This window comes from Acromyrmex echinatior, chromosome 2, assembly GCF_024713525.1.
Source record: "Acromyrmex echinatior isolate Ae372 chromosome 2, ASM2471352v2, whole genome shotgun sequence".
Taxonomy (NCBI): domain Eukaryota; kingdom Metazoa; phylum Arthropoda; class Insecta; order Hymenoptera; family Formicidae; genus Acromyrmex; species Acromyrmex echinatior.
This window is the reverse complement of record NC_141853.1, coordinates 21,707,925-21,721,449: the sequence shown is the minus strand read 5'-3', so window position 1 is coordinate 21,721,449 and position 13,525 is coordinate 21,707,925. Positions and strand designations below refer to the sequence as shown.

The 13,525-nt window shown below is 34.0% G+C and overlaps 1 protein-coding gene across 1 annotated transcript in view; it reads left to right on the top strand.

The window, feature by feature from the left end:
* The first annotated feature begins 449 nt into the window (after window positions 1-449).
* The window catches only part of LOC105153876 (uncharacterized), a 44,090-nt gene continuing 31,014 nt past the window's right edge, over window positions 450-13,525 (top strand). Inside the window, exon 1 of the mRNA XM_011068995.2 lies at window positions 450-5,158. Coding sequence (XP_011067297.1) covers window positions 4,195-5,158 — 964 coding nt within the window. The 5' untranslated portion in view covers window positions 450-4,194. The remainder of the gene's footprint in view (window positions 5,159-13,525) is intronic.

Below are 13,525 nucleotides of genomic sequence, written 5' to 3'. Positions count from 1 at the left end.
GTTATATACGCATAGATTTGTCTTCGCTCGATGTCTCGCGCTGTTAGTAAGCAACAGAAGGTGGATGGAAAGCATCATTCAGTCCGTGCCTCCTAAGTACACGAAAGAGCTGCGAGTCCACCTTTATGGTAGTTATTAATATCAAATAGTCAGCCACCGTGCCCATTACGGGCATAATGGGACACCATTTTTTGCCGCGACAATGAGGCACCCCGTTAAAATGCTCGATGTATTTGCATTATTTATGCGGATGATTAAGCTGCGTTAATATATTCAACGGCACGGCGTAGAACAGAATGATGTTAGACAAAGATCACGTATAAATAGCATATATATATATATATATATATATATATATATATAAACCGAAATGTAAAGGCTCGTGGAAGATTAGATCCGCATAAGTATATACGCTAATATAAAGCAAAATTGAACCCTGATCTGAAGTTGGAACTGTTGATCATTTTTCCTTTTCTGTGAGAGAGCATAAATCATCTCAGTTGCATATATCGAAGTTGCCATAGTGCTTTGAAGGATATGCATATGTTCTACTTCCTTATTTGATTAATTACTATTCCATGTGATGTAAAATATCATTAATCATTCGTTCGACACGATTCTTATTTACTAAAATGCAAAGGAGGTATTTGAATAAAAATGAAAACTATGCTTTTACTTCGTCTTCTTGGGTATTGATTTCCATATTGTTAAATATGTTTCGTAAATTTTACACAAATATAAGTGTAATGTTACGAAGAGATTAGAGAGCGTAAATATTTTAATAAAAGTAATGTGTTTAATTAGATGTGAGTGAATAGTGAGGGAATATTATCTCTTTTTATATATGCTATCTCAATCTCTGACTCATACTATCTTTTTCATTCTAAGATATTTTCATTCTAAGAGGTTGGTAAAAACGAATCAACCAAAAGTTTGACTGGACTTTTGTTATAATTTCTATAGTTATGATACGTGACTGACATGACTTTCTTTGTCATAGTTTTGTACCTGAATTTTTCCAATAGAATTTTTGTATTAAGTTGATAAATGCGATTTCAAAAGTATAAATATTCATGTTTTGAAACTATTTTCCTCCAGAAAAATTCTACAACATGTTCTACAATAAAGTTTACCTGCGATACATAAGAAAGAATTAAAAATAAAACAGTTTCCTACGGAATAAATCCTGAACAGATTTGCCTAACAAAATGAAAACTTACAAAAGAAATAATTTACGAAACCGCATTTATTTTTTAGACATTCAGTATACATAAAAAGATGTTAAAAAAGTCAATCTTTATTATGTTTATTATTTGTTTAAAATTATTATTTAAAATTATTATATCAGTTTCTTCTTCATATTTTTTTTATTTATAGACGAAGAGAGACTCTACTTATAGACTGAACATTTTTGTATTTATCATGTTGAACATGTGCAATATTGTAAAATTTTTTGTTAGTATAGAATTAATAATACTTAAAATGGGACAAGTTAAAAAAAATCTTATTTGAAATTATGTGTGATTCTGTTTTATGCAATCATCTAAAATAAAAGAATTACGCTTTTCATCCTGTATGAATGATTAATGTTCATATTGAAATGGCTATTAAAACAACTTAAATTATAATAACTTAATTAAAATAAAATAATATAAAACAAAAGTAGTAGTATTTTAAGAAAAATATAAATATTTCTATTTTCTTTTTCTGCAAGAAAAACAAGTTTTAAAAAAACTTTTAAATTAAATATATTGTAAAAAGAAATATCAATATAAAATTATCTATTTTATATTTTTTTTACAATATGTGAAATTAATCAAACAATCTGATTTTAGATGTCATGAACATCAGTTTAGAAAATAGTAAGAAAATTCTAAGAAAAATGCAATAATCTGGTTTCCACTGAATAACTTTATTTTTTATTCATTAATCATCTTAAAAATATTCGTAGCAAAACAGCTAAATTTTCAAAATAATACAGCGCCATATTTATTACCGACTGCGATAACTAACAATTTGCTAATTCATAAAACTGTTATAAATTTTGTCTAGAAATAAGTTATAATTAGCTTTATTTCTAATTAAAAAATTTTATTTAATTTTAGCAAATGAAATATCTTTATATCAGTCTAGCATAATTAGTATAAATTAACGATGGCGGTTTTTAAATTTCATTTTGTATTCAACTAATTGCATTTCACTATTAGTTTAAAAAAAAAAAGAATTAAACGAGTTAAAAACATTTATTTTGTTCTTATTTAACATTGCTGGCTAAATTATCAGCAAAAAGGGCTAAATAGTAGCAATCTACTACATAATCTTCGCATGATTAAATGTAAATTAGATTCAATTTCTGTCGAGATTTTTTTTCTTGCTCAATTCCTTTTGCGTTCGCATGGAACATTTATATTTGATTAGATTCGATAGCCGCTTTATACGAAAAACATATTCAAATATAAAAATATTCAACGATATTTAATGATACAATAATTATTAGAGTAAGAGTGAATTTCAGTGTAATAATTGTCAGTTTGACGAAAATGAAAAAAAAATGTGATGGATGATATCACTGAAAACGCGATGATTAAATTACATGTGCTCACGTGAAAATAAAATACAATACATACGTATTTAAAGTGAACAATAATATAATGACTAGAGAGAGAACAAATATATGTTGTTTCTGTCTACGTCTTGTGTGAACTTTCTTTGATAAATAAAAAAAATGGCGAATAGATCCATCCAGAACTACAGCTTTATGAATTTTAGCAGGTTCATGTATATAATTCTAATATTTAAAAGTTTAAAGAATATTTTTAAACTCTCTCAATATCATTATAAAATTTTTATACAATATTATTTTTTACAACAATGATAAACCATTATTATTGCAAATATAATTGTCGTCTTATCTTAATCAGATTTCATTCGTTCGTATATGTGGCATTTATTCTGAAGCCTCGATTGCGTCGTGAATTATTACGTATCTATCATCGACTATTGCACGATAATCTAACGTTTTAACAGATAAAAAAAAAAAAAAAATCTCGGAAATTGATGCATAAAGTCTCTATATAGTTAAATATTTCACATGATATTTATATATCAAAAGACAAGAGAGTAGTTCTTCGTACAACGTGCATAAAATCGCAGAATGTCACTGCGCGACGTTTTCAAACTACAGGGCGTGAACCGCGTGCAGAATCTCGACATGCGCCTTGGTAGGCGCAACGCCTATCCGCCCGTGGTAAATTAATGGGCTCCTCCTTATTCGGTGGCCTCCAATGAGTAGCGATGCCCTCAGCGCCAATGGTACGCTGGTACCGCCAGGATAAGTTCACCAGTAGTAGGGACCATGGTTTATACTCGCGCTGTCAAAACGGTTCAGTAGGGGTAGAAGGCGGTCTTAACCACGGTGGGGCGGCGAAACACCAGGTTGGACAATGCACGGTGGTTAGGCTACGGTAGGACGAGGAGGGAACGAGAAACGCGCGCGGCTCTCAGAGAAAGAAGGGGAATCTACCGGACTCCGAAATCAGACGCGCGTTGCCTCGGTGGGAGTCCTTTACTTTCAGTCCCGCTGTGAACGCAGCAAGGAGCACTACGTGTGTTTCACCCTCACCGCACCCGGGACGCCGTCGATTGTCATCGCGTTGTTGTTATCGCCACGTTGTCACTGGAAGATATTGTGTTTATTTCCCAAAAACGCGTAACACAGTTGCGCGCAAGTGACGGAAAATAGATGATTGATCGTTGACAATCGTCGCGTGTATTCCGCGAGTCATCTAAAAGTGTTGTAATTCACACGTGACAAATGTATCTTTACGCGGGTTCGTGATGTTATACGTGAAACGTGAGATCGCTCGTTAATCGGAACAGAATGGGTTTGACATGGAAATATGAATATGACGAGATATGGATTTTACGAAAGTTTAGAATAGGCAGCTTGGTAACACAAGTGATTCTAGAATGAAGTATACTACTGTGGCCTATATACTTTCTATGTCAAATACACGTTTTTGCACTCAATTATAGTTCAAAAATATCCTGGTCCATAGTTCTTAAAATAGGGATTCAAATCCAACGACGTCGAAGATGTATCATACATCTCCCTTGCCTGACGACACGACCTGGGTCATATCGTCGTAAACAAAGTTCTTGGTGCTATTTTTAAAGTCAACGCCAGTCACGATAATGAGTTTCCTGGAGGGTATGCCATCTCACCCGCATCATATCGTCAATCTGGGCATCAAGCTATCACCCGGAGGTGGCGGAACAACCGGTGGATTAACAGATCCCGGTGCGAACGTTCAGCCACCTCCGGGGGTCGAAGCACCGTCCCAGCAACATCATCACTTTCATCCTCAAAGTTACCCGCCGCATCATCCTCATACGGCTCCTCATATGGCTCCTCATATGGGCCATCATATGGGTCATCATCCTAGTTACGCGCGCGAGTTTATCCTTCGACGAGAACATGAAATAGCAACGGCGAGTCCTACCACTCCCGAAAGCGGTGGACTAGGCCTCTTTACGCCGCTGCATCATGATGGTACAGCTGCGACGATGCAGCAATTTCCTCATCATCCCAGTCAACATCCACTAGCCGCTACTCACTATCCTGGGCATTATCCTCAGGATACCAGACCGCTACCTTCTCATCATCAGTTTATCGGCTCGCCGCACATGACGCCGACCGCTATCCACCACCAGCAACATCCGGCTATGAACCATCCAAGTCATCACAGCGCCTTCTACAAATTTATTCCGAGGCCTAACGGCGCCGGCGGCGTCGGCGGCAGCCACGCGGGTACCATCGGCAGCGGCGGCCAACTCCGCGAAACTACTTGTATGTGGATAGACCAAGACCCAGCGTTACCAGAAAACGGAAGAAAATTCTGTGGCAAAATCTTTAATAACCTTACCGACATTGTGTCACATCTGACAGTGGACCACGTGGGCGGACCAGAGTGCACAACGCACGCGTGTTTCTGGCAGGGTTGCGCGCGTAACGGTAAGGCCTTCAAGGCCAAGTACAAACTCGTGAATCATATACGAGTGCATACCGGGGAAAAACCGTTCTCGTGTCCGTTTCAAAACTGCGGCAAAGTCTTCGCCAGGTCAGAGAATCTCAAGATACACAAGAGAACACACACTGGTAGGTACTGTTATTATCCTTTACTACTTTTTTCGCCTCTCGCATAAACTACAGTCCCTTTTTTCCTCAGCAGATTTTATTGACCTCGTTAACTCAGTTTTATTATCATATAGCTTTATGGCGCATACGACTTTTGTACAGTAGAAACTGACTGACGTCCGCAATGTTGATGTCGAATGTTGAGATATAATTAGTTTTACAGATTTTATCTGCACGAGACATAAAAAAAAACGCAGCATAAAACAGTTTTCGTTTTCGTTCTCTCGGATTCCGACCTCAAGAATTTTTCGGATCCCATCAGCGTGACGCGTTCACGATCTAGATGCGTAGGTTACTCTCACAGATTTGAATCGGAATCTCGGATGACCTTTCCACGAACCGATTCTTCTTGCCGTCTAGAGAGCTCCGTATTAGCTCCGTTTTCGAGATCTGCCACAAACCGCCAAATCGCATAAATTATATCCATGTAAGCTAGCTTCTTCTTCGTGGCATGAGTCACTTTCAAATCTCGCCAGAACTCGGCCGAGCGTGAGAATGATTAATACGGGAACCGACCGTTTATTACGTCGAAGAAGACTACACAGACAAAGAAGGGAGATTTTCTATGTCATTAGCTTAGTTTCGATTTCCGTCAAGCGAGATTGTGCGCGGAGCTTACTGTTAGAGTCGCATAAATAATCGTGTGAGGAAAATTAGTATCGCCATGTTTTCTACTCTTTATCCTGTGATCTTTTTATTCTTTTTTTCCGTTCGCTTGTCTCATCCACGAGATGCCCTCGGCGCCTTGAGTCGTTTCAATATAATCAACCGGCTGTTTATGATGACAAGAATTTTTCGGAGTGCAATTAAGAAATTACCAGGCCATATATCGTGTCGTTTTATGCCTACGGCGCGGTGGACATTGTATTTACATATTTATTCATCAGACGAGCGTCCCATTGGCCGATGCGACGGCTAAACGCTAGGCGTTAGCCGTGTTGTTGGACCTGCTGCTGTTAACGAATTCCTTTCTAAAGTTATTAATTCCGTTGTGTAGTTTATTTTCCAGTTTGTCTTTCTTTTATTATAATTATTTTACAGTGATTTAAGTAGGAAATAGACAAGAAATATCCAGTTGCTAATATCCATTTCAAGTTATATTCTTATTTTTTTTTATTCAAAAGATTGTAATACCGTCATAGAGAATATTTAAATTATTAAAATGCATAAATAAATCACAGAGGTTTATACTATTATTACTCATTTTTGTAGGATAAATGAGGAAAAAATTACATTGTCTTTGTTAATAGCCAATATATATAAAACATTTCATTATAATTACTAATTCTATATATGATAGTAATCTTATCTAAGATAACCTATTAAAAAATAAGAAATTATATATATCTATATGTTTTTTAATTGGTGTAAACAATTTTAATAATTACAGGCTGTAAACCGAAATAATATAATCTTTAAACGTGAATTTGTGTATTATTACTAAAAAATAGTGAATATTCGCTGATGATTACATCAGTTATAAGTGTAACACTGAAGTTACTGATTAAGAGTAACTACAGATATTATTCTGTTTTATATTCTAACCACTTTTTATCTATTTTTTGTGTATATATTAAATAAGACATAAATTCACAAATTAAACACAGGTATCTGTACAAATATCATAATATACAATAAAAAAATATATTTTAATAATATAATATAATAATAATTCAATAGTATTTTTTTTGTTGGTTACTTCTTTGATGTTTATTTAGATATAATTTATATATAAAACTTTAATTCAATCTATCTAACTTAATTTGTGCTCTTAATTAAAATTTAAAAAAATTATAAATAAAATAAATAAAATGTAATCATAAAATATCAGATACTGTCAGTCATAACTCTTGGCTAACTCAGAGAAATCTATCAACCCCTTCGCGTAATTTAGAAACACGTGCGGTAATATGTCGGATATGTATATTATTTTGCGCGCACCCACCCGCTCTTAATGACTTTTAATAATGAAATCGCACAGGGGGTATACGCATCCGGGATCCCACTAACAGTCGCAGGTGCCCGTATTTTCGTTCACACGATGCGAATTCATGCGCTCATCGTCATACCTACCCCGTATACTGGGAGCAGTATATCACGTGTGATTAAATTTCGTTTTCATTTATAACAAACGCCACCCTTCCGACGCCATTGTAGAATGTGAACTCTCTCTCCCGTGGCCCCTTCTCTCAACGGTACAGTTGACACTTTGGGACGCCCAGATCGACATTGTGCCACCCTCTGTCGCAGATTGGGATATATATATATATATATTGTTATAACAACTATTGTACTCTACTTGAAAGCTTAGGAGTTTATGCCAGAGTAAACATTCGATAAAATCAAGTTTTATTTGTATTTTTCTAAAGATTTATGTCTTGAAATAGTATCTTAAAATTTTAGATCTATATCTGTGAAATATTTCCGGAGCAGGAAGAAAACAATACTAAATGCCGAAAATTTTATACATGTATATACGTTTCATTTATTTTATATATTTTTTATTATATTTAAAAAATTATAAGTCAACGATTTCCATTTTTCATAAAGGTCTACTAAGAACTCTACGCCATATTTTTAATCTGATTGATTTCTAATTGTACTTTCTAGTGTAATAATAAAAAGAAATAAAAAATAAAATCACTAAAATAAAATAATCTCTAGAAATGACCATTGACAAATCAGCAAATTAATAAAAAAGATCTTATGAATAAAAAGAGATGCATAAGGATCTCTTATGATTGAATTAATAAAGTGTATTAATTCAAAAAAAATCGATTACGTATGCAATCCGTCATATATACAAAGTTTTTTTCTTAAAATAATAATAAAATAAATTCAAAACGAAATGCATTTATTTTGAAATTGTTTTGGAAATAACATCAAATAAATTATATTGCTGCAAAATGCAATATGTTTTATTGTGTATTTTTATAGACAGTAATAATATTTTTTTTTTTAATACAAATCAAACACAAAACTAACATCAATAACAAAAAATTATAAAATTTTACATATATGATTTTCAATGCAAACTATATAATCAAGTTTTTCTCGAAACTATACTTTTCAGAAACAATGACTGATAAATAAGATACATTTTACAATCAAATTATTACGAATTTAATTGCATATTCTTAAATACTCTGTCTATTTAATTATACAAAAGTTTTTTTGCATAAAATATTTAGTTTTATCTTATCGATGAAATAATAGCTTGCATCCATTTCGTAAAATTTTAATTCTTTAATTTTCAAAAACATGCCATGCTTGTTATTTCAATAAATTACATATTTTCTCTATGTAAAGATTTAATTATAAATGTAAACTAAAAAGAGTATTCGTGTTTTAGTAAAATACGAATACGAGATATTTGTTCAAACGTGATGGCACCAAGACATAAACGTGTATAAATCTTTATTCGAAACGATTAAAAACGTGAGAATGAATTCATTTCTATGTGCGTACACGACAACGACAACCCTCATGCGACTCCCTCGTCGAGATAAATTAGCTTTTTCAAGAAATGATCCTCGATCCATGCACGGCTTCACGCATTGTTTTCGCACATTGCTTGTGAATGCGCGTGTATACACGCATCACGCCTCTTTATTACGCCTCCTTTTTTCCCTGCTCTTCTCGCTTTTTCTATTTGAAATACATAAATGCGATTTGGCAGCACCATTCTGTCATTCTCATAAACGGTACCGTAAATATTTTTCTCTTGTGTATATTCCACACATATTCCTCTATTGTTTTGTTCGAACAAAGTGAAACGAATTTAAATGCACATAATTCGGAATTATCTGGAAAATTATTGACATTATGAAAAATAAAATGTAAATTGCATCCATGCATAAACAGCATATGACATATGTATTATGTAACAATAAATGTATGTAAACAACATATAAACAAAATTTTTTTTAAAAAGCTAAGATTTTTCTATTTCTTTTTTTTTCATTTACTTAATATAAATAGCTAACAAATAATTATATATTAATTATTGTTCGAATTGAGCGGAAATATGCATACGTGTCTTCTTCTTATAATAAAAAATAAATATTAATTGTCACGATTCAGTATTACAGAGGAATATACAATAGAGAAAAATAATTCAACATAACTTGAAACGAAAAGATGGATTCAATGCAGTACTAAAAATAATAAGAAAAGAGAAGCGTTTATTATAGATAAATAAATGAAAAAGCTGTATTCATACGAGAAAGACGCGAACGATTCAAAATAAGTAATGGTACATCACATACAATAAAATAATTAAATAAGTAATATAAGTTGCGAAAGTTTAGTATTCAATTGTTATCAATAACTAATATTTATTACATATATACTTGCAAAAAGGATATTAGGTACAAATAATTATATTTTTTCATTTATATCTGTTTCAATTATTATATTAATGGAGCATTAATTCGTAATTCATAATATTCTTCTTATAATTTCCCTTTCAATATTAATAATTATCAATTTTTGCTCCAAAAGAGAAAATATTTTAAACTATCTCATAATCAGCTTCAATTTATTCTCTACATATACATAAATATATTACTCTTGTATAACATTCAAAAATAATCATTTTAGCATATATAGAGAGCATTATATTATAATTATATTATCATAATGTGTCAATATCGTGTTTTAGCATCATAAAGATCCCAAGCGCAAATAGCTTACAAGTACAGGACTTGGTGACGTTGCATTTAACAATGATCGATGGAACGCAGCATCCATTAGCATAGAAATGATTTCGAGTCGCGGCATCAGAACGTCAATCTATCGTAACTGTACGACAATACGGCGAATTGAGGAAGACTGAAATATTGCCGTTTATTGTGGACACACATGAACGTGAAGAACGAATATAGAAAAAGTAAGCAACTGCAGTAACCGGTCACAATCTGTTCGCCGCGCGATTGGAAAATAAAGCGTGCGCTGTCAAATCATTCTCTTCCGTGGACTATCTGTTCTATTAATCCGCAGATGCGACCTGGTGGAACGGCGTCGGTCATTAGGATAAATCGATATGCATTTTAAAGCAGCTTATAGCTCTTCTCCCTTCTTTCCTGCGGCAGAGAATATGGCAAACAGGCGGAAGGGGAGAAGGTGGAAAAAAGTGCAAAGAATAGTGTGTTACGCGTGAAACTGATTTTGCGTGTGCGTGGAACGGGCAGCAACGATTGGTCAAATCAACAATGGATCCTATGGCTTGTATGCCATTGGTCAGGATTTTCGGAGGGTTAGATGGCAAAGAATAGGGGGATGATACGGGATGAGTCGTCCACGAAGGGACGTGGGGAATAAGCGTTAAGTAGGGGGCGAACCACCGTGTCGAGAAAGGGCCATACGTGCAGGCAAGTAAATGGCTACTTATTCAGGCTGCGACACAACTCGCTTATGAAAGAAAATACGCGAACCGGTTTCGCTAATCCCTTAATTGTCGCCAGTGATAAACAGAGCGACGAAAAGCTCGCTGGTCCTAATCGCCGATTTTTTTGGGGTGAACTTTTCGAATGTTTCGACTTTTTTTTTTAGTGCAAATGCGACGAGCCATTCTGCCATGAGCGCTCCTTTGAAATATTTTATTATCGACAAAATGTCGATGTATCTTACACAGTAAAAAATGTTTTATATTTATATCGTAAATGATTCACTCAAATTCTTGTTAAAATTTTGTGTTGAATTTTTAATATATTTGAGAGTTTAATTTAACATAATTCATGAGCAAGTGGATAAATGAGATAAAAATATTTTAAAACGTAAAACGTATTTAAAATAAATTAATAAAGTCTGTATTAATTTAACATATCATAAATGTTAATTTTACTGAGATAAAAAAATATTAAAATATGCTTCCACAATTTGCTTACAAATTGTATCATTATTACTTTTTTATATTCTTTTAATTCTTTTACATAATATTTATGTTATTTCCTAATATATTCATCTTGTGTTAAATTAACATAAAAATTTAAGTTGACCGTTTAGGATACATGAAATATTCAATTTAATTAAAATTAATTAATACAAATTTTCCAACTGTGTATAATTCTGTCTGCAATCTGTCTTTTTCAGCAGAAGCAAAATTTCATTCTCACATTTTTTTCTTAGTTTTGTTCAATTCAATTTGAAGGTATTAACATTTGAGTTATAAAAAATTGGTAATGTAATAGAGATATTGTAATAGATATTGTAATAGATAATCCTGAATTTTTTCATATCTTTTAAAAGTCTAAAACAGTAAAAAAAAACTTTCATTTTTTTTACAAACAAACAAAAAAAAAGATTCCAGACAGAGAAAATAAAAATATTGCAAATAGAACATCTCTTAATTTTTCTCGCTGTCTCAGAATCCTTGAATTCATGTGTACTGCTGACATGTAGACTTGAATGATGTTGTTATATCATTAATCATTGTGTGTGTTTTGCTCAAATATTTGTGAAAACATCAGGATTGTGCTTTTATTCCATACGCACGCGTATACCTTAGTGCGACGTATGATATCGTCGAGAACCGCTACTATTTTGCCGGAAGTCACGTCGTCTCTGAAATGGCTCCAGTGGAGTTACCAATCCCGAGAAGTTGCCGATCGTTGCTACGCCGTGAGTCTGTACCAGTGTACAGGCAATTACTTTCAGACGCGGAGAGGCCAGTATACTTCCATATTTTTGCGTCGTCGGGGCACGACATGGAGAGGGTGTAAAGCCTGGAAGACGCGACGTTGGAAGAGTGGAAGCTGGTGGATTCGCCTCACGGAATGCGAGAGTACGAAGGATGCGTCTCTCGACGAAGACGGTGGAAGGACGGAGAAGAGACGACGGGACAGTAAAACGAGAAGAGCCGGATCGGATAAAGAGACCACGAGAAATTATGAGAAGAGAAGTACGGGGCCACACGAGGAGCGTTGCCCGAAGCGCGAGACGATATTTGCTCAAGCAGAGGGCTGGAAATCGACGGCGATCGACAATGCTGATGTATGCCGAGTGTATTTGTACGTGTGATAACCAACGACGGTTCGGAAGTTTTCGACGAATGATGAATATAAGGTCGAACAAATTCGAATCGAAGCGGGGAACAGTGGAAATTTGTCGAGACGAACGCAAGCATCCATTCATCGCATCACACAAGTCAGTATTACATCTTGATAAAATCTAATAAATCTTAATAAATTCTAATATCTAAACTTCGAGATCGAATAAAGAACAGTAGAAATAGAAAATTGTCAATCCAATATCGAAATGTCTACAAAAGTCAAAGTGCGAAAAAGCAATATATATACAGAACTTTTTCTTATTGTACATTTATAACTGATAGCAAAAAGATTGAGAAATTTGAAAGAAGAGAACTTAAGCTAAAAAACACTTAATCTTAGAATACTTAATGTAACTTCACTAAGTTTTTAGGAAGAATTCTTTATACTGAAAGAAATATTTGTTACAAATAACTTACTAGTATAAATAATTTGCTGTTGTTGATATGTGACTTACAAACACTTCCTTATTTTTCAATTAAGAAATTGTTCTAATCAGAATTTTTAACATATCAATAAAATAAATAGTTATTCATATTAATCAATTCTCTCAGTGTAGAAAGTTTATTAAATTCTTAGGAAAAGACCTTAAGCTAAAGAAACTTAGCTTAAATTAAGTCTTTAATTAAGGTTTTTTAGCTTAAATTTTCCTTCTTAAGAACTTAATTAAGTTACCTTAAGAATTAAATCAAGGGAGCTTAATGACGGGTTAAGCGATGCTAGTATATCACTGCGTCTGACTTTGGATTTACTACAAAACCATCAAACTACAACCCCATCCTGCAAAACCAAGTTTGGAGGCATCTCTCTACACATAGATCTTAGTTCTATTCCGCCTTGAAACGACAATGTGATCAGTGCCGAAAAAACGGATTATACAATGGATTAAGCGTGAATTTCGCTTTGACCTCAATGAGATGTTATGGGATACCAACGAAAGCATGAATCAATTCATAACGCTGTGCTACGTGCACAAAATCAATAGACTGTAAACCTTTTTAAATGTGATTTCGCGAAGGAATCCATTCGGAATTTATGCATTTTGCGTAACAATACCAAGACAGATACTTCTAGGAACGATGACAGCGGCATTGCGCCGAGGTCAGACAGAGAAACGATGCGGGCGCGAGATTATCGTATCGACGACTTATCGGAATCTTTCTGTCGGGAAGATCGATCGGAACGACCAGCCAACGCACACCTCGATCAAATCGAGAAATTCGATTTAGAGATAACGCGCATCGTGAAATCGGACCACAATCCTCCAGACGGCTGCGGT